General features: G+C 40.6%; 1 protein-coding gene across 1 annotated transcript in view; it reads left to right on the forward strand.

The window, feature by feature from the left end:
• The window catches only part of LOC126473640 (attractin), a 293,725-nt gene that overhangs the window by 237,535 nt on the left and 33,068 nt on the right, over positions 1–23,122 (forward strand). Inside the window, exon 19 of the mRNA XM_050100828.1 lies at positions 4,406–4,622. Within this exon, the coding sequence (XP_049956785.1) occupies positions 4,406–4,622 (217 nt within the window). The remainder of the gene's footprint in view (positions 1–4,405; positions 4,623–23,122) is intronic.

Below are 23,122 nucleotides of genomic sequence, written 5' to 3' on the forward strand. Positions count from 1 at the left end.
CAGTTCTGATTGTGTGACTATCCCATTCTATACCTGGTAGATTGAAGTCTCCCCCTATTACAATAGTATGATCACGAAACTTCTTCACGACGTTCTGCCGGTTCTCTCTGAGGCGCTCAACTACTACGGTTGCTGATGCAGGTGGTCTATAGAAGCATCCGACTATCATATCTGACCCACCTTTGATACTTAACTTAACCCAGATTATTTCACATTCGCATTCGCTAATAACTTCACTGGATATTATTGAATTCTTTACTGCTATAAATACTCCTCCACCATTGGCGTTTATCCTATCCTTGCGGTATATATTCCATTCTGTGTCTAGGATTTCGTTACTGTTCACTTCCGGTTTTAACCAACTTTCCGTTCCTAATACTATATGCGCACTATTTCCTTCAATAAGAGATACTAATTCAGGAACCTTGCCCTGGATACTCCTGCAGTTTACCAATATTACGTTAACTTTTCCTGTTTTTGGTCTCTGAGCACGGACGTTCTTTATCAACGATGATAATGTCCTCTCTGGTAAGCCGTCAGGTATTTTATCGTTTCGCCCAAGGGGGGGTCCCTCTAACCTAAAAAACCCCCGTGTGCACGCCACACGTACTCTGCTACCCTAGTAGCTGCTTCCGGTGTGTAGTGCACACCTGACCTGTCTAGGGGGGCCCTACAGTTCTCCACCCAATAACGGAGGTCGATGAATTTGCAACCATTATAGTCGCAGAGTCGTCTGAGCCTCTGGTTTAGACCCTCCACACGGCTCCAAACCAGAGGACCGCGATCGACTCTGGGCACTATGCTGCAGATATTAAGCTCAGCTTGCACTCCGCGTGCGATGCTGGTTGTCTTCACCAAATCAGCCAGCCGCCGGAAGGAACCAAGGATGGCCTCAGAACCCAAGCGGCAGGCGTCATTCGTTCCGACATGTGCTACTATCTGCAGCCGGTCACACCCAGTGCGTTCAATAGCTGCCGGAAGGGCCTCCTCCACATTACGGACGAGACCCCCCGGCAAGCACACCGAGTGCACACTGGCATTCTTCCCTGACCTACCCGCTATTTTCCTGAGGGGCTCCATAACCCGCCTAACGTTGGAGCTCCCTATAACTAATAGGCCCGCCCTCTGTGACTGTCGGGACCTTGCCGGAGAATCGGCCACTGGCCCAACAGGCGAGGCATCCTATGGTGGCTCGGAAACAATGTCATCACCACCCCGTACCTGTTGGAAAGGGGTAAGGCAGCTGCCACGCGGCCAGATCCCACCTTCGCCTTTCGGCCAGGCACGCGCGAGCCCACCACTGTCCGCCATTCACCCTTGAGTGATGGCTGACCAGTAAGATGCTCACTGCCGGAAGACGCAGCGACATCAGGGGTTCCATGTGATTCCAAGGCCACCGAAGTAGGCATAGGTCTCACCACAGTTGCCCCAACGCCACTACGAGCCGACGCCTGCGCCTCGAGCTCGATGAGCCTAACAGGCAAAGCCTCCACCTGCCCCCGAAGAGTGGCCAATTCTCCTTGCGTCCGCTCACAACAACCACAGTCCCTACAAATGACTATGTTTACCCTACTCTATACAGTGACAAATTCCCAAGATAATCTTCTGATGAGCTACTCTGATAATCAAGAAACACTCACTGAAATACGAGACGCGAAAACTACGCTAGGTTTTCCCAGAAAAACTATTTAAAAGCTAAGCGCAGCAAATAAGTACAAAAACGCTTTATACAAACAGTACTCGCTGCTGCTGGTGCTCTCGCTCTGGCTGTCACAAGACAACTGCTGATTCAAGTGACTAGTGGCTAACGGCCGCGAAACAAACAAAAGACGGTTTTAGGGCGCTTTCTGTTCTAAACGATCAAGAAAACACTAAGAAATCTAACACGAAAACTACGTAAAGTTTTATCAAGAACTGTTAGTTACTATGCAGAGCAGATAAACACAAATAGAATCCCTTCCTTAGTGGAAGGTCGTAAACAAAATGCAAAATAAACGCTTTATACAAACAGTACTCGCTGCTGCTGGTGCTCTCGCTCTGGCTGTCACAAGACAACTCATCATCAAACTCCTTCCAAATTGAAGAGTTACCACTCTTTGTGGCAGGAATTGGTTGGTGACTTTTGTTTCCTCACTAGCAAGTTTTCTTGAGGCATATCTACTCTTTCTGAAAAATATAACTGCTCTTTTGATCTTGTCGACAGTTCTCTGTATTGACTTTTCTATTATTTGCTGCAGAGAGTGATTTATAGAATGTGCAAAGCATCAGACATGTAAGATTCAATAGCATACCAGCTGCTTTCATGTTTGAAGCGTTATCCATTATTATGACAGTGGTTTTAAACTTGAAATTTTATTTGGTGACAACAGCTTTCACCCAATTTGAAATAGTGTGTTTAGTGTGTCTTTCTTCCGACTGAAAGCACTCTTAGAAGGCATGACTTTGAGATTTCCCACCTATGAAATGTATCATGAGTGAATAGAAACTAATATTATTTTGGCAGCCATGCCACAAAAATGCGCGTGAGGACCAGAGCTACTCACAGCCCAACTGTGGGGTGTGCAGTTACACAGAACCACCACCTACCACCTGGCATGTAACAGCATGGTTGAGTGACTCCATCAAACACTGGAAGAATCCCTGACTTGCCACGACACCACCTCCTGCTGGTACTGCTCAGTCTGTGAGTAGCCAAAAGAAGAGATCAGCACTTCATCTGCCGACCTGATCTATGGACCATCCCTTGCCATCCCTGGTGATTTTATGGAGAAGGTTCCACCACTCTATGATGCCTTGCCCGCACCACAAGCAGAACATCTGCGCACCCACGTGGACCGCTTCCCATCAATGCACCGCTGTGGCTTGGCAATGGCAAAGTAATTGTACACACCGTGTACTGTGCTGTACACACATCATGGTTGGTTGGTTGGTTGATTGGTTGGTTGGTTGATTGGTTGGTTGGTTTGGGGGAGGGACCAAACAGTGAGGTCATCAGCTCCAACGGATTAGGGAAGTACGAGGAAGGAAGTCGACCTTACCTTTTCAAAGGAACCGTCCTGGCATTTGCCTGAAGCAATTTAGGGAAATCATGGGAAAACTAAATCAGCATGGCCGGACGTGGGTTTGAACCGCTGTCCTCCCAAATGCAAGTCCAGTGAGCTGACCACTGCGCCACCTCACTCGCTGCACGTCATGCTATGTGCTGATGCGGTACAGCCAACAATTCAGCCACCCTACTCAGGGCCACATTGTGTCCTCACCCACAGTGAAAGAATGCTCAACATTGAGTTGGGAGTTAAAGTGAGGGTTTGAGAAATAATTTTCATTGACTCTAGGTCCAACAACATCCCACATATCCAAAATAAAACTCAATGCACCTAGAAGATTCATTGCATCACAGATTCCAGCACATTAATATCTATTAAATACTGTTGAACTTGCCACTGAGGTATAATTGTTTTGTAATGGCTTGATCCATGGGCTGAAGTTTGCTGATCATATTGGAAGGAAGGAAAGTTCAATGTTTTGTAGCAAAACATGTTTTGACTGAGCAACACAATTCTCAACACAAAGCACAATACTGTAGCTTTCTTTGTTTATTTCATAATCAAACACCCTTAGCCATGTGGCACCAGTGAAGAGCCATCATGTCTTATATGTGAGAGGAAGTCTGTAAGTTGGACACATTATAAAGATTCTTATAGAAGCTTTTGCAGTACTTTTGTAAAGGCAGTTTTACTGTGAACTTTACTTTAAGGAAATTTTACTCACATAAGATGTACTGATGTTGTTTTTTTAAACTTCTTCATTCAAACTGAGGAACAGTTCCCCCATAATTCATGCTTCTCAAAATTCCAATATTATAATCAAGCAATGGAAAGTCTAAGTTGGAATAACAACTATATGAAAAAGATAGATCGCTTCTCACCATTCGGAAGAAGCATTCAGTCACAGACAGACGGAATGAAAATACTACTAAACATTTAAGCTTTTGGGCAGAAAAAGTATTATTCTGAAATGGAAAACATGCTGGGGTCACAGCAGCTGGAGACACCTTGGAGTATGCAAGCTGTTCTCGTGTAAGTGTGTGTGTTTTTTCCATTTTGGAAGAAGGACCTTTCTGTCTGAAACCTTAAATGTTTTGCGGTCTTTTCATTGTGCTTGTCTGTGACACACTGCCTCCTCTAATCTTTTCGATAATTCCAATTTTGTATCATTTCTTCTATTACCTGTGTAGAAAATACTCTTTTGTAAAGCTCTACCTTTGCTGCACCTTGGCATTGCTGTTAGTGAGTTGGAATTTCTGTAAACATGACTTTGTCTATTAGATGTAATTTGAATTTTAAGTAATAGTGTAGTGTATTTTTATATTGTTTATAATGCTTTTAAAATTTTTTCATTTCAGCTAACAACGTAGAAAAGCCAATACTGACCAATCATAATTGTACAAGCTATCGGTATCGCTTCAACAAGGCTGAACATAATTTTGGCACTTTGGATAATGTTACATTGACTACTTTCTATGTTTATGTGTATGATTTTCGGCCACCATTATGGATTCAGATCTCCTTCTCACAGTATCCAAAGCTGAATTTGCAACAGTTCTTCATCACATTTTCAACGTAAGTTTTTAGTCCCTTTACCTAATGCATTTACTATTGTTAAAAATTATGTATGAATTAAATGAAGAAACTGAGCAAACAGAAAAAATGCATTAGCACATATGAGATTTAAAAGTCCTTTTATACTAGAATTTCATATTAATTTCAGCAACTGCACTGCTCCAAAGCGGTACCCAATTGTGTTAGTTCATATATTGTCATTATATATCTGTGAATTTTGAAACTAAGGACAATTATATTACATACATGTTGTTCGATGCCATCATTTAGTCTTTCTCAGTTTCTTCAGCATGAAAATTGTTGTTTTGTTCTTTTTGTTATTTGTTATCTGCATTGAATTGATTCTTTCTGAGAGCCAATTTATGAACATGTGAACACAAAGTTGTAAATCAGAGGTAAGCTTAAAACACTGTTGTGGCACCCAAAATTGCATGGACAAATAAGTTAAGCAGGCACCTATTCCATCTATAAGACTATCAGAAAGTTAATTTGAACATTTTTCCTTTTGAGTATGGTGTGCTTTCAGAATGAAGAAATGTGTGGCTTTAACATTTCAGATTGGTGACTGTAATGTAATTATATATATATATATATATATATATATATATATAAACAAACAAAGATGATGTGACTTACCAAACGAAAGCACTGGCAGGTCGATAGACACACAAACATACACACACAATTCTAACTTTCGCAACCAACGGTTGCTTCGTCAGGAAAGAGGGAAGGAGAGGGAAAGACGAAAGGATGTGGGTTTTAAGGGAGAGGGTAAGGAGTCATCCCAATCCCGGGAGCGGAAAGACTTACCTTAGGGGGAAAAAAGGGTATACACTCGCGCGCCCACACACACACACACACACACACACACACACACACACACACACACAAGCAGACATATTCAAAGACAAAGAGTTTAGGCAGAGATGTCAGTCGAGGCGGAAGTGCAAAGGCAAAGATGTTGAATGACAGGTGAGGTATGAGTGGCGGCAACTTGAAATTAGCGGAGATTGAGGCCTGGTGGGTAACGGGAAGAGAGGATATATTGAAGAGCAAGTTCCCATCTCCGGAGTTCTGACAGGCTGGTGTTAGTGGGAAGTATCCAGATAACCCGGACGGTGTAACACTGTGCCAAGATGTGCTGGCCGTGCACCAAGGCATGTTTAGCTACAGGGTTATCTTCATTACCAACAAACACTGTCGGCCTGTCTCCATTCATGCGAATGGACAGTTTGTTGCTGGTCATACCCACACAGAATGCGTCACAGTGTAAGCAGGTCAGTTGGTAAATCGCATGGGTGCTTTCACACGTGGCTCTGCCTTTGATCGTGTACTCCTTCTGGGTTACAGGACTGGAGTAGGTGGTGGTGGGAGGGTGCATGGGACAGGTTTTACACCGGGGGCAGTTACAAGGGTAGGAGCCAGAGGGTAGGGAAGGTGGTCTGGGGATTTCATAGGGATGAACCAACAGGTTACGAAGGTTAGGTGGACGGTGGAAGGACACTCTTGGTGGAGTGGGGAGGTTTTCATGAAGGATGGATCTCATTTCAGGGCAGGATTTGAGGAAGTCGTATCCCTGCTGGAGAGCCACATTCAGAGTCTGGTCCAGTCCCGGAAAGTATCCTGTCACAAGTGGGGCACTTTTGTGGTTCTTCTGTGCGAGGTTCTGGGTTTGAGGGGATGAGGAAGTGGCTCTGGTTATTTGCTTCTGTACCAGGTCGGGAGGGTAGTTGCGGGATGCGAAAGCTGTTGTCAGGTTGTTGGTGTAATGGTTCAGGGATTCCGGACTGGAGCAGATTCGTTTTTTCACGAAGACCTAGGCTGTAGATAAGGAACCGTTTGATGTGGAATGGGTGGCAGCTGTCATAATGGAGGTACTGTTGCTTGTTGGTGGGTTTGATGTGGACGGACGTGTGAAGCTGGCCATTGGACAGATGGAGGTCAACGTCAAGGAAAGTGGCGTGAGATTTGGAGTAGGACCAGGTGAATCTGATGGAACCAAAGGAGTTGAGGTTGGAGAGGAAAATCTGGAATTCTTCTTCACTGTGAGTCCAGATCATGAAGATGTCATCAATAAATCTGTACCAAACTTTGGGTTGGCAGGCCTGGGTAACCAAGAAGGTTTCCTCTAAGCGACCCATGAGTAGGTTGGCATACGAGGGGGCCATCCTGGTACCCATGGCTGTTCCCTTTAATTGTTGGTGTGTCTGGCCTTCAAAAGTGAAGAAGTTGTGGGTCAGGATGAAGCTGGCTAAGGTAATGAGGAAAGAGGTTTTAGGTAGGGTGGCAGGTCATCGGCGTGAAAGGAAGTGCTCAATCGCAGCGAGGCCCTGGACGTGCGAAATATTTGTGTATAAGGAAGTGGCATCAATGGTTACAAGGATGGTTTCCGGGGGTAACAGATTGGGTAAGGATTCCAGGCGTTCGAGAAAGTGGTGGGTGTCTTTGATGAAGGATGGGAGACTGCATGTAATGGGTTGAAGGTGTTGATCTACGTAGGCAGAGATACGTTCTGTGGGGGCTTGGTAACCAGCTACAATGGGGCGGCCGGGATGATTGGGTTTGTGAATTTTAGGAAGAAGGTAGAAGGTAGGGGTGCGGGCTGTCGGTGGGGTCAGGAGGTTGATGGAGTCAGGTGGAAGGTTTTGCAGGGGGCCTAAGGTTCTGAGGATTCCTTGAAGCTCCACCTGGACATCAGGAATGGGATTACCTTGGCAAACTTTGTATGTGGTGTTGTCTGAAAGCTGACGCAGTCCCTCAGCCACATACTCCCGACGATCAAGTGCCACGGTCGTGGAACCCTTGTCCGCCGGAAGAATGACGATGGATCGGTCAGCCTTCAGATCACGGATAGCCTGGGCTATAGAGGTGGTGATGTTGGAAGTAGGATTAAGGTTTTTTTAAGAAAGATTGAGAGGCAAGGCTGGAAGTCAGAAATTCCTGGAAGGTTTGGAGAGGGCGATTTTGAGGAAAAGGAGGTGGGTCCCGCTGTGACGGAGGACGGAACTGTTCCAGGCAGGGTTCAATTTGGATAGTGTCTTGGGGAGTTGGATCATTAGGAGTAGGATTAGGATCATTTTTCTTTGTGGCAAAGTGATATTTCCAGCAGAGAGTACGAGTGTAGGACAGTAAATGTTTGACGAGGGCTGTTTGGTTGAATCTGGGAGTGGGGCTGAAGGTGAGGCCTTTGGATAGGACAGAGGTTTCGGATTGGGAGAGAGGTTTGGAGGAAAGGTTAACTACTGAATTAGGGTGTTGTGGTTCTGGATTGTGTTGATTGGAATTTTGAGGTTTTGGAGGGAGTGGAGCTGGAAGTGGGAGGCTGAGCAGATGGGAGAGACTGGGTTTGTGTGCAATGAGAGGAGGTTGAGGTTTGCTGGAAAGGTTGTGAAGGGTGAGTGAGTTGCCTTTCCGGACGGAGATGGGAAACCAGGAGATTGGATAGTTTTTTGAGGTGGAGGGTGGCATGCTGTTTTAATTTGTGGTTGGCCTGTAGGAGGATGCTCTGAACAGCCGGTGTGGATGTGGGAGAGGAAAGATTGAGGACTTTTATTAAGGATAGGAGTTGACGGGTGTGTTCATTGGCTGAGTTGATGTGTAGGTGAAGGATTAGGTGGGTGAGGGCAATGGATTGTTCAGTTTGGAACTGGTATAGGGACTGATGGAAAGAAGGGTTGCAGCCAGAGATGGGAACTTTAAGTGTGAGGCCTTTGGGGGTAATGCCAAATGACAGACAAGCCTGAGAAAATAGAATATGGGAGCATAATCTGGCTAGGGCGAAGGCATGTTTGCGGAGGAAATGTAAATAAAACTTAATGGGATCGTTGTGGGGGTGTTGTGAGGGTGACATGGTATTAGAAGGTGGAAAGTGTAACCTGAGGCTGAAATGAAAATGAAAATAAAAATATATGGGGATAGATAAAGGTGAACTGGAAAGTAACTGGAGATCTGGTGTGAAAAAAGGCGAAAAAGTGTTGGTTACAGCTGGGCTATGTTGGACTTGGGTTGGTAGACAACGATGTGCACAAAGGTTGTGTTGACGCCAAAACACGTTAAAGGGCGGTGAAATTCGGGAAAATTTCGAAAAAACTGCGTGTAAATGTATTAAAAGGAGTGGTTTTGTGGTGGCAGATTATGAAAATGAGGCTAACAATTGTCTGACGAAGAAATAATGACGTTAAAACCTGTGGGAAGCGGCTAAAAATTATCAGTGATGTGGGAAAAACGGAAATGGAAATAAAGTGAAAGTTATTAGAACTAGCCTAAATGGTTGTTTAATAGGTGAAATGAACTGTTTGTGAAATAGAAATGGTGGATTTTATAGCAGCGATAGTGTTGAAAGCAGAAAAAAGTTTTTGATTATGGTTTGGAAGTGGGTTACGTATTACTGAATATATATAGGCGGGATAAAATAGTATAGTAGATTATGGTAAAAAGGAGAAGGTGAAAACAAGTGAAACTACTGGCAAAAACAGAAAGAGAAAATAAGACAACAGAAATGATTTCGAAATGCAACAGTGGTAATAACCCACCGAAAGTGCTGGCAGGTCAATAGAAACACAAACATAGACACGAAATTCAAGCTTTTGCAACAAACTGTTGCCTCATCAGGAAAGAGGGAAGGAGAGGGAAAGACGAAAAGATGTGGGTTTTAAGGGAGAGTGTAAGGAGTCATTCCAATCCCGGGAGTGGAAAGACTTACCTTAGGGGGAAAAAAGGACAGGTATACACTCGCGCGCACACACACACACACACATATCCATCCGCACATACACAGACACAAGCAGACACAAATGTCTGCTTGTGTCTGCAGACACAAATGTCTGCTTGTGTCTGCAGACACAAATGTCTGCTTGTGTCTGCAGACACAAATGTCTGCTTGTGTCTGCAGACACAAATGTCTGCTTGTGTCTGCAGACACAAATGTCTGCTTGTGTCTGCAGACACAAATGTCTGCTTGTGCCTGTGTATGTGCGGATGGATATTTGTGTGTGTGCGCGAGTGTATACCTGTCCTTTTTTCTCCCTAAGGTAAGTCTTTCCACTCCCGGGATTGGAATGACTCCTTACCCTCTCCCTTAAAACCCACATCTTTTCGTCTTTCCCTCTCCTTCCCTCTTTCCTGATGAGGCAACAGTTTGTTGCGAAAGCTTGAATATCGTGTGTATGTTTGTGTTTGTTTGTGTGTCTATCGACCTGCCAGCACTTTCGTTCGGTAAGTCACAACATCTGTGTTTTTAGATATATTTTTCCCACGTAGAATATTTCCCTCTATTATATATATAATAGAAATAATAAATTGAATTGCATATGTGAATATATATATTATAAATGCTTCTGCAAAAGTTGTCTATTTTTAACTTAATCTCCTTTGACACTCGGACTTCGCTGAAATATTTGAAGATGCAGGCAGCTAAACGACTCTGTGGGTACTGGCGCCGGCCGTAATTACAAATAAATCACTTCACATACTTCCATAAATACAAATGCTTATACTGGTCAAATATGACACTTAGACTGCAGTACTTTTTGCTTTACAAAATGCACGTCATTCTCTTACGAGAAAAACTTCGACTGTCCTCCACTACTAAAAACAAAATACAGTACATCAAAAAATGAATGTGAAAAAATTTCTTCATTTGTCGGTGCCTTCCTAGTTAATGTCTCTGCTAATGTGTCTGTTCGATCAGTATTTAATTTTTGCTTTGCTGTTAAATAAATATTAAATTAGCGGCATCCTGGGGGGTATTTCATTATGTTCCTGTACAATTGCCCCCACACTGTATGTTGACATGTCATGGAGACGTACAGTGTTGTTGTTCGTTTAAATTTGCCAATAGGGCTCAATGACCTATATTGTCGGCTTCTCTTATTTTATTTTATAGAATAGATATGTCAGTTTATCCTATGTGCAACAAATTAAAATATTATGTACATACATAATATGTGAGTCCATTACAAATCTAAATTTTGTGTGTTAACAATAATGTCCAGTTTGCTTCATTCTTGCTGCTGTGTTTCGCACTTGCGCACGGGTCTATTTGGTGGCAAGAACTAGTTGCTAACGGTCAACATGCTATATGCTACCGTTGCACGTGCGTGCACTCGTTTTCTTGGTGTTTATGTCACGTTGATTGTCACACTTTCACCTAAGTGCCACGTATCGAAGAATTGTGGTGGCGTTTGTTTTTATGCTGGGTGCAGTGAGTGTGTGCTTATTGTTAAAAATCCAATGTTGTGGCAGAAGATCTTTATGTTTATGGCCCGGGCAACATTACTACCAATCTTATTCCCGTTTTCAGCAGAGAGAACCGTGACCAAAAGCATCCATCGATTAGGTACACGGTCTAAGGCGCTGCAGTCATGTACTGTGCGGCTGGTCCCGGCAGAGGTTCGAGTCCTCTCTTGTGTGTGTGTGTGTGTGTGTGTGTGTGTGTGTGTGTGTGTGTGTGTGTTTTTGTCCTTAGGATAATTTAGGTTAAGTAGTGTGTAAGCTTAGGGACTGATGACCTTATCTGTTAAGTCCCATAAGACTTCACACACATTTGAACATTTTTGATTAGGTAAGTACCTGCTTGAACAGCTATAGTTCACTTGTCCATGTAGCAAGTGTTGTGAGCCACGATACTCGTTTCGTTGCACATGCATGTTCATGTCACCACACTTGAACATGCACTTGTTGAAAGACATATATAGTCGTCTAACACATTGTATAAATTGCTTGTCCTTGAAGTTCATGACTTCATTTAGTTTGGTTTTCAATGAAAATTCATACAACTCTTTACAACAATATACCTTGTTGTTGTTGTTGTTGTCTTCAGTCCTGAGACTGGTTTGATGCAGCTCTCCATCCTACTCTATCCTGTGCAAGATTCTTCATCTCCCCGTACTTACTGCAACCTACATCCTTCTGAATCTGCTTAGTGTATTCATCTCTTGGTCTCCCTCTACGCTTTTTACCCTCCACGCTGCCCTCCAATGCTAAATTTGTGATCCCTTGATGCCTCAGAACATGTCCTACCAACCGGTCCTTTCTTCTTGTCAAGGTGTGCCACAAACTCCTCTTCTCCCCAATTCTATTCAATACCTCTTCATTAGTTATGTGATCTACCCATCTAATCTTCAGCATTCTTCTGTAGCACCACATTTCGAAAGCTTCTATTCTCTTCTTGTCCAAACTATTTATCGTCCATGTTTCACTTCCATACATGGCTACACTCCATACCAATACTTTCAGAAACAACTTCCTAACACTTAAATCTATACTCGATGTTAACAAATTTCTCTTCTTCAGAAACGCTTTCCTTGCCATAGCCGGTCTACATTTTATATCCACTCTACTTCGACCATCATCAGTTACTTTGCTCCCCAAATAGCAAAACTCCTTTACTACTTTAAGTGTCTCATTTCCTAATCTAATTCCCTCAGCATCACCCGACTTAATTCGACTACATTCCATTATCCTCGTTTTGCTTTTGTTGATGTTCATCTTATATCCTCCTTTCAAGACACTGTCCATTCCACTCAACTGCTCTTCCAAGTCCTTTGCTGCCTCTGACAGAATTACCATGTCATTAACGTTTTTATTTCTTTAATACCTATTCTGAATTTTTCTTTTGTTTCCTTTATTGCTTGCTCAATATACAGATTAAATAACATTGGGGACAGGCTACAACCCTGTCTCACTCCCTTCCCAACCGCTGCTTCCCTTTCATGTCCCTCGACTCTTATAATTGCCATCTGGTTTCTGCACAAATTGTAAATAGCCTTTTGCTCCCGGTATTTTACCCCTGCCACCTTTAGAATTTGAATGAGAGTATTCCAGTCAACATTATCAAAAGCTTTCTCTAAGTCCACAAATGCTAGAAATGTAGGTTTGCCTTTCCTTAATCTATTTTCTAAGATAAGTCGTAGGGTCAGTATTGCCTCACATGTTCCAACATTTCTGCGGAATCCAAACTGATCTTCTCTGAGGTTGGCTTCTACCAGTTTTTCCATTCGTCTGTAAAGAATTTGCATTAGTATTTTGCAGCCGTGACTTATTAAAGTTATAGTTCCGTAATTTTCACATCTGTCAACACCTGCTTTCTTTGGGATTGGAATTATTATATTCTTCTTGAAGTCTGAGGGTATTCTGCCTGTCTCATACATCTTGCTCACCAGATGGTAGAGTTTTGTCAGGACTGGCTCTCCCAAGGCCGTCAGTAGTTCTAATGGAATGTTGTCTACTCCCGGGGCCTTGTTTCGACTCAGGTCTTTCAGTGCTCTGTCAAACTCTTCACGCAATATTGTATCTCCCATTTCATCTTCATCTACATCCTCTTCCATATACCTATGGCTGACATTCCATTCATTTGTCATATTGCAAACATAAATTTCTTAAGTTTTACAACGTGATAAAATTTTTCTTTAACTACAGTTTGTTTCAACTCATTTTTGATCACATTAAATATACAAATTAGTTACATATCACATTTTTATAACGCAATACAAGCATGTGATACATTTCTGCTTCATTTCATTGATAGGCTTTTATCACTTACGGGAGCTCATTTCTTTCGTAGTTAGAGGAGGGAGAGAAAAGAACATTGGAAATAGGACCAAAACATCGTGCATTCCTGGCCTAACTACACTTGGCGCCGCCTCCTTTGTTAGGGAGGGGAGAAAGGAAATACTCATGTACTGGTTCAAGGATTATGAGGAAATGTTACTCGTACAGTCATGAACTAGTTGCTAAGGAACCTTGGTTCACTGAAATAAATCATTGACAACGTATCATGTTATCTCTTCATGTTTTAATACTGTATACTTCAATTTGCATGTAGCTTAGTGTGAAATCTAATGTTTTCACCATCGTAGGCTTGTCTTTCTTAAATACCTGGAATTGTCATTAAAAGTTAACTGGGTTTTGTAAGATCTCCTACTTAAATGATTATGTGTACTCTGCAGTGAATAGGTAGTGACAATTGTCACGGAAACATACTGCGATGATGCGTAGTTCATTTTTTCATTTGCCTTATGACCTTTACTGTAAATATCCTTATAACTAAATTGTTTACTCAAGGTGCAGCCCGTTTCTTCATTTGGTACCTGCTACTCTCGATGTAATTCTTCTTCTGTGCCGTGACGATGCACTGGTCACTCTGCAAAGAAAATTATCTGACATTTCTCATGGTATTTTGTTGTTAGTTCGTAGCTTACAAGTCTAGTGTGTGTGTGTCTGTGTATATATAATGGTTACTTTTGGTTGGAAATATGTTGTATATAGCTTAGTATTTAATTAAATCTCTGTGCAAATATAGCAATCGGTTCCGTAGTTCTTAAACAGTAGATGTATTTGCATAGTATTTTGTGTACCTTGTATTTAGGTTAAATGTACATTGCGTTTCTAATTTGTTTGCGCCTTGAGCCAGTCTGTCGCGCATGCGTACAGGTCAGTGTCTCCTCTCCTGCTACTGACATCAGCGCGTATTGTTGAGTGCGGATCACTGAGCCATAAGCTAATTTTGTTTATAATTTCGATTCGCATGAAGCGGTGTTTTACTTCTCATTGCTGTTAATTTTCTGCCTACGTTTACAAATCAAAAGAATCACTTATGCCTATACACATTTCTTTGTCTTAAAATACATTCCAGAAGAAAATTATACTTTGAATTATGTACACTATATACAATAGTCTTGTGATTAAAAAAAAATTCTTACCACACTTCGTTATTTTATAAAGGCTTTTATATCCTTGTGAGGGTAGAGACCCTTGTCTCTTCCTGTTTTCTCATAGGTTAATCTGTACATCCCTGGGTATGGTATTTTAGAAATTACATATGGTCCTGAATAGGGTAATTGCCACGCCTTATTCAGTTTACCAATTTTTGTCAATTTAGGGTGCGTCCGTAAGAGGACTCGTTACCCTTCAGAGAATTGTGTAACACGTTTAAGTTTCTTGTTATAAATTTTCTTTCTATACTCGGCCCTGTTTTCTAGAGTAACTATGGCTTTTTTTGATTTTATCTTGTAGTGTCATTTCTGTAGTGGGTACCTTTGGTATGGGCGAAGCCCACTCATTTGTTTGCTTTGTCTGGAACATCAATTCATTAGGTGTGAAACCTGTTGAAGATGGGGGAACATTATTGACAACTTGCATGAAAGGAGTTACCTATTCTACCCATCTGGTGTGTTCATATGGTGTTTACTAATATATGCTTTATGCCCTGTGAGGTCATAAGTTGTTTCCATTTTTGCCCAACAAAATATGAAGCATTATCAGTTAGTAGTACCTTTGGTTTACCTACTCTTCTCAAATAGTTTCCCCTCAGTTCTTTTCTTGATGTTTGTGGCTGTTGCATTTTTAATGGCTTATTTTGACATGTTTCAAAAAAATGTTGTATAGCGCTACTAGATATTTTACTCCTCCTCTACTTCTTGGATATGGGCCAGCTATGTCCACAGATACCATATCTAGAGGGTTTTTTATGAGTATTGGGTGTAGCTCAGTATATCTTGACACATTTGACTGTTTTGATTTTTGACATACTGCACACTTTCTTAATACCTGTAGGACCTGTCTTCTCAAATTTGGAAAATAACAAAGTGGTGCAATTTTTTCAGTACATTTGCCTTCTCAATAATGTCCCCATACTTCATGTATGTGTCTTATAAATTCGTCGATATAATCTTCAGGACACACACACACACACACACACACACACACACACACACACACACACACACACTATTGATCAGATTTTTCATGTGTCCTATGAAACAAAATGCCCTTGTACTCCTGATACCATTTACTTACCCTTCCACCTTAATCTTGCTTAAGGTTCTGCATGACCTAACTCCATCTGTGATCTTGCTGTTGTATAATTTTCATCTGCTTACAAAACTTATAAACTTATGGTAATCAGACTGTTGTGTTGTACCTTGCATTAATAATGTTTTGATTTCTCCATCTTGGTCTGGTAATTCACCAAATTCCTCTAAACCTAGTGGTAGCCTAGACAAGGCATCTGCAATAACGTTCTGATTTCCTTTGATATAAATGATCTCAAAATTGAATTCCTGTAAATATAGACACCACCTAGCTACTAATATACAGTGCAATAGTTTACATGTTAAAGGAAATGACAGTGACTGGTGGTCACAGTACACTTTGGTGTTCTTGCCCCACAAAAAATATTCAAACTTCTTAAATGCCCACATCACCGCTGAACTTTCCAATTCTGACACCAAGTAAGACCTTTCTGCTTCAGATAATGTGCGAATAGCAAAAATGATGACTTTGAATACTTCCTTACCTTCTTCCTCTCGTATCTGAAATAAGCATGTCCCCAGCCCTTGAAATGAGGCAAAAATCCTTGGACATGTCAGGGTGCCTAAGAATGTTTGCATTTACCAATGCCTGCTTAATGTTATTAAAGTCCTCTTGACACTTACCTTCCCATAACCAAAGTCTATTTTTTCGTAACAAGTTGAGCAATGCATCACCCTTCATTACTGGTTGTGGTACAACAAAAAAAAAAAAAAAAAAAAAATGAAGCTAGCCCTAAAAAGGCCTTTAGTTGTTTTTTATTCCTTGGAGCTGGACAATTGCGTATGGCATCAGGTTTATTCGGATTAGGTAATATCCCTTGTTCTGACACATGTCCTAAAAATTTGACTTGCTTCTTACCAGAACTAGACTTTTTTAAATTGGCTGTTACTCCGTAATCTGCAAATCATTGAGGCACCTGTTCAATGAGCCTGATATGTTCTAACCAACTGGGTGTGGCTATCAGCAGGTCATCTACATATACAGTGACTTTGCTAAGCAATTCTGGTCCTAAGACATTACATGAGTATGCCCAATATAGTCGGATCTACTTTGCGTCACATGAGTGTAGGGGAGTCGAAACCAGTAGTGACCCATGACGTCCTATCAACTTGAGATTTTTTTTTAATACGTGTCATTCATTTCTAAATTTTATTGATTATTTACAGAGTAAAACACGGCCCGACTTTGGTCCAAACAAATCGCGCGCAGATCCTCAAATATTGGCGTGGAGTTTAAGATACATGGTTGGATATCGGTCGTTATCGTCGCATGTATGATTCAGTAACATTAACCGCAATTTACGGACATTAGCTTGACAATAACTATCAAAGACTTATATGAGTGGCATACTAATCGTCTTGATGCTTAAAGCAAGCGAGAAGCAATTTACTGTCGGGATATGACATTGTATAGTCAGCTTGTTGATACGTTCCTTAGCAACTCATAAATGGCCAGTGATAGAATTATTGAAACGAATTTTTAAGTATCAATGACGACTACACACACATCAGAAACTAATTACTCTAACTGTGAGCAGACATATTTAAAGACAAATGTCTGCTTTTGTCTGTATATGTGTGGATGGATGTGTGTGTGTGTGTGTGTGTGTGTGTGTGTGTGTGTGTGTGTGTGTGTGTGCGCGCGCGTGCGCGTGCGCGCGTGCGCGCGAGTGTATACCCGTCCTTTTTTCCCCCTAAGGTAAGTCTTTCCGCTCCCGGGATTGGAATGACTCCTTACCCTCTCCCTTAAAACCCACTTCCTTTCGTCTTTCCCTCTCCTTCCCTCTTTCCTGATGAGGCAACAGTTTGTTGCGAAAGCTTGAATTTTGTGTGTATGTATGTGTCTGTTTGTGTTTCTATCAACCTGCCAGCGCTTTCGTATGGTAAGTCACATCATCTTTGTTTTTAAATATATTTTTCCCGCGTGTAATGTTTCCCTCTATTTTTTTATATATATATATATATATATATATATATATATATATATATATATATATATATATATATATATATATATATATATATAAAATAGAGGGAAACATTCCACGTGGGAAAAATATATCTAAAAAGAAAGATGATGAAACTTACCAAACAAAAGCGCTGGCAGGTCGATAGACACACAAACAAACACAAACATACACACAAAATTCTAGCTTTCGCAACCAATGGTTGCCTCGTCAGGAAAGAGGGAAGGAGAAGGAAAGACAAAAGGATATGGGTTTTAAGGGAGAGGGTAAGGAGTCATTCCAATCCCGGGAGCGGAAAGACTTACCTTAGGGGGAAAAAAGGACAGGTATACACTCGCACACACACACATATCCATCCACACATACACAGACACAAGCAGACATTTGTAAAGGCAAAGAGTTTGCCTTTACAAATGTCTGCTTGTGTCTGTGTATGTGTGGATGGATATGTGTGTGTGTGCGAGTGTATACCTGTCCTTTTTTCCCCCTAAGGTAAGTCTTTCCGCTCCCGGGATTGGAATGACTCCTTACCCTCTCCCTTAAAACCCATATCCTTTTGTCTTTCCTTCTCCTTCCCTCTTTCCTGACGAGGCAACCATTGGTTGCGAAAGCTAGAATTTTGTGTGTATGTTTGTGTTTGTTTGTGTGTCTATCGACCTGCCAGCGCTTTTGTTTGGCAAGTTTCATCATCTTTCTTTTTATATATATATATATATATATATATATTTCAGTTAATTGGTATTAATAAACTTCATTCGAGGTTGAAACTTCATCAATGGTGTCGCGCTCATTTAGTTTAGTGGAACGATACATACTACTAGCTTTGCTACTATTTGTAGTTTTAAAAGAAAAGAGAGCATGTACGTGTTTTCCTTTTGAGAAATGTCTGTGCTTCAGTCATCAGTATTCTCAAACCAGAGGCATTAGTGACGCTCCCTCACAGCACTACGATATCATGAACCACCACACACGTGCTCCCTTCTCACTACATTTCTGCATTGAAAACCCTGAGATTGAGCCGCAGTACAAAGAAGGAAGAAAGAAGAGGAAAGATCAGCGAAAGAAATGGAGCAAAGAGAGAAGGGGAGGGCACAACCTTGTCCAATGCAGATATAAACACTCCTGCGCTAATGTTCAGTCCAAAAGTTAGAACACAGAATTCGTAACTTCTGTCCCCACAAACAAATGCACTATATTTTCGACTTTCTTCATGGAACTTTATTTGCCAGTAAGACATTTTGAGATCAAATATACTGAAATATTTTGTGTTGTAAAACAAATTGTCTGATCTTATGCGTATTGGTACTATAATCTTATTGATACCCCTGGCATCAAGAACTAATCTTACAGAACCACCATCTGGTTTGCTTACTGGTAATATTGGACTACAGTAGTGTGAAAATAAAGGCTGTATAATTCCCCATTTAATCATACAATTGATCTCATGTGGATAGACTTCAAATTTACATTCTTAGCCTTTGATTACTCCTGGCTCCTTACTGAAAATGTTGGCATACTTAAATAACAAGTTAGAAAGTTCTCGTCGTTGCCCCTCATTTAGTACCTGTGATTCACTTAGTTTCTGCTCTACAATCTCGTAACTAACCTCAGTGTTCTTTTCTTGTTCAGTATCAATTTGTTTTGTGAAGTACACAGCTGGAAAGGAATACTGTACTATGACATTTGACTCTGGTTTGTTTTTGATACTTTCATCGAGCGTTTTGACTAAATCTATAGAAAAGATCTGTTCCTCTACATAAAAGTGGTCTGTGCCATTACCTATGTCAATCTGTGTTTTGTATATTCTAAACGTGTCCATCCCAATAAGACAATTAACAATTAGTTTGTCAATTATAGGGAAGTTGCACTTCACTGTGAAATGTTCAATTTGTACTGGAATAAGTGCTTGATGCTTAACCAATTTAGTCTTACTGCCGGTAGCAGTTTACTTCTTGCAATTTTGTACAGGAAATATTGGGAACTTACCTCTCCTCTTCACTTCACAGAAAAATGAATTTGACATTAGGTTGGTAGTTGAACCTGTATCTAAAATTGTGTGTCAATGCCAAATATTTTTACCTTAATGATTGCTTGTACTTGATCTTCCTTGACCTTATCTACTCTATCTAACTCGTGCTGATACAAATTGTCCTTGATGTCACCACGTTTGTCAAATATTATGAAATATGTTTTCAGTTGTTCCTTGCCTCCATTTCCTGAGAGGTCAATAGTCTGGGGCTGTACTACTACCGGTTGGTGTTCTCCGACGGCGTAGTGTGACTTAGTTCATTACCTGGAGAAATTTCAGTGAGTTGCACTGTGTGTGTACTTCATCAGTTTGTGTTGTTAGCTGCTGTGTGGTTATTTTGCTGCCCAAAAGTTGGCTGCAGTACACCGTAAGGCATGGCATTGTTGCCACACATTGGCCACTGCTGCGGCTGACTGTTCCTGTTTATGTTCAGCATAGAGGCTTTTGGTGGTGAATTGTAATTCACTCATGTGTTGAAATTACCCCTGTTGTTTTGGAAATTTCTTTTAAATCGTTTGTTTTTTCCATTCCCTTTACCACACTCATTGCCTCTTGGTATGTAATTTTGCTGTTGTGTGTACCAACCTTGCTGCATGTTTAAATCATGTTTTATTGACTGATTTACGTAATTATGTTATTGTGGTGCCTGTTCTTCTATTGCGCTATGGGGTACAGGTCTTCCCTCATAGATTAAGTCAATTGAATCGAGCACTGATGGGAAATATTCAGTGTCACTGACAGGAAATATTCAGTGACGTGCTTGGGCGTTGTGGGTAATTTTTCTCTGATGTGCGATTGTAAACAACTTTTTAAAAATTTTCACATGTCTACCTGCAATATTGGGTTCGTCCAGTAGCGTGTCGTGTTCAGGTGTTTTTCAAAGTAACCACGGAGACTATCGTATTTGCCATTGAATTGTGTAGGATTGAAAATCGCGTGTCTGAGTCTTTCTTGCACTGCCTCAGACCAGTATTTGCCGAGGAAAGCTCTTTCAAATTGAATATAAGTGTTGCAACGTTCTGCCACTTCAGTTACCCATAAGAGCACATCACCTTGTGTATATCCTATGACAAATCTGATTTTCTGTGCTTCTGTCCAGTTGCGTGGAAATACATGATGAAAAGCGCTGATAAACACTACGGGATTTATTATTTTATCTTTGGTAGTGAATGTAGGAAATTGTTGATGCCTCAGCAAACCTTCGTCTGCAAAAATAGTTGATAAACACATGGCAATTTTGGTCATATTTATGTCGTTATGGTTGTTACCTGTGATTACGGCTGGTAATTGTTCAGGTATTGGAACTGTGGGTATGTTTACACATTGCAATCTACAACTGTCACTTGTACCTGCTGTAGGACTCGTGACAATTTGCGACTATATAGCAACACGTTGTGGTTTGTTTACTGTAGCTTGTGTATTATTTACATTCATATTTCGAGACCTGGCGATATTTTCCTACAAAAGATTGCGGATCCTATTTTCTGCGGCTTGCAGGTCAATGTTTACCTTGTTCACAATTTCATTTTCCTTTTTCTGAATAGCCTTTTCTACTACATCTGTGTATAACTTACAATTGGTTACCAACTTCTCTGCAATGGTGTTAACCTTATCTAACGTACCTGCTTCAGCTTGACTAATGATATCACTCAGATTTTCATTAATCTTCTCTCTCCTTAACACATGCTGAGTCAACTTCTAATGTCGCTACCCTTAAAGTAAGCTCTTCTACAGTTAGAGGTACACCTTCATAGTCTTTATTTATTTTGTTAATGACAGTGGTTACTTTTTTTACTGTCGAACACAGCTGGTTTTGCGTGGCTTCAATATGTATGTTTGCGTCAGTGATTTTCTTTATCTGTTGTTCTACTAGGTCGTGATGGTCATTAAAAGAATTTACCTTCTGTTTTAACTCTGTAATGCTACTGTTAACTTCAAAAAGTACTTCATGCTTTATCTGTGTTTTCACATCATTCAATTTTTCGTCTATTTCAGTGCAAAAACTTTTGGCTAAATCATCGAATTTCTGTGAGACCGTGTCTTGCAAATCCTTGAATATTTGTTTTTGTTCTTGCTTCATTGCATTTAGATCATGTGTAACAGTGTTCATATCTTGTGTCAAATTATCAGTTTTGGTGTTCATATTGTATTTTATATCACTGAAAGGTATTGCTATCATCTAATTTCGTGTTCATGTTAGATAATAGCTGCCACAGCAGTGCTTCAGTTGTACTGCTGTGGTTGCTGTCTGCTGTGCTTCCCAAGTTAATGTTTGTGTTGTAACCAAGTGGTGTTTGTAACGTGTTGTCAAGATTCATATTTTCCTCACTCTCCAATGTTTCATTCATGAGCGGTATGTCGCTTTGGGAGTTGGTAAACATTGTGTCGTCAAGGATATTTTGTGCTGGAGAGTCGTTATCATTCGTCACTCGTGCAACACACATCTCTGATCTGCTTTAAACTTCTGCAGTAGTCATGCATGATGCCTGAACTTTAATTGTTTGATCTTGCAATTCTATACCATCTTCTGCATTTTTGGTATCGCTATCGATAATGGGATTCTATTTTTTGGCCATATATGAATTTGTAAGAAATAGAAATTTCAACAAAATGTTAAAAAATTTCCTCCATTAACTATTACACTTGATAAATGCAAATTACGTGATGTGAAAGCCTGTTTTGTCACCTGTTATGATGCTCAAACTGTTGTGTCACAGTTCTTTGTTTTACTGACAATACGTATCACACTGAAAATTTCTTGTAATTTTTTTTTCTTTTTTCGCCAATAAAATTGAAGGAAGGAAATAGTGAGGAAGGTTTCTATCTACATTAAAGGATGTGCTACCAAGTGTAACCATGCAAGCAACTTGCGTAGCCGTCCTACCTTTTGCTGTGCCGAATAAAACCGCATACTAAGGAAAATTTTACGTGACCTGGGTCCAATTTTTGCCTTTTTGTAATACTCACTCCCCATTGTGATTCATGCAAACAGAAAATACTGGCAATTAGTTTTAGCAGTTTATAACAGTGTCTTAAAATTTTCTGATTATAACAATAGTTAACAAACACAATTTATGACCAGTGCCCAGAAGTCCTGGCACACAGGTCTCAATTGTAATGTAATTAAATAAAATATATTTATATGTATAATATATATGCATCTGCAAAAATTGTCTGTGCTTAACTTAATCTCCTTTGACGCTCGGACTTCGCCGAAATATTTGAAGATGCAGGCAGCTAAAGGACTCCGTGAGCACTGGCGCCAGTCGTAATAACATATAAATCAATTCACATACTTCCATAAATACAAATGCTCTATATTGGTCAAATATTGTATTATTCATGCACATTTAAATACACTTAGACTGCAGTACTTTTTGCTTTACAAAATGCATGTCATTCTCTTACGAGAAAAACTTCGATTGTACTCCACTACTAAAAACAAAAAACAGTACATCAAAAAATGAATCTGAAAAAATTTCTTCATTTGTCGGCACCTTCCTAGTTAATGTCTCTGCTAATGCGTCTGTTCGATTGGTATTTCATTTTTGCTTTGCTGTTAAATAAATATTAAATTAGCGGCATCCTGGGAGGGGGGGTTATTTATTTATGTTCCTGTACATGACATACAATAGTCTGAAGTAAAAAATACTTACAGTAGATCTTTTACCATTCCCTGTGTCATCATTTGGG

The sequence above is a fragment of the Schistocerca serialis genome, chromosome 4 (genome assembly GCF_023864345.2).
Source record: "Schistocerca serialis cubense isolate TAMUIC-IGC-003099 chromosome 4, iqSchSeri2.2, whole genome shotgun sequence".
Taxonomy (NCBI): Eukaryota; Metazoa; Arthropoda; class Insecta; order Orthoptera; family Acrididae; genus Schistocerca; species Schistocerca serialis.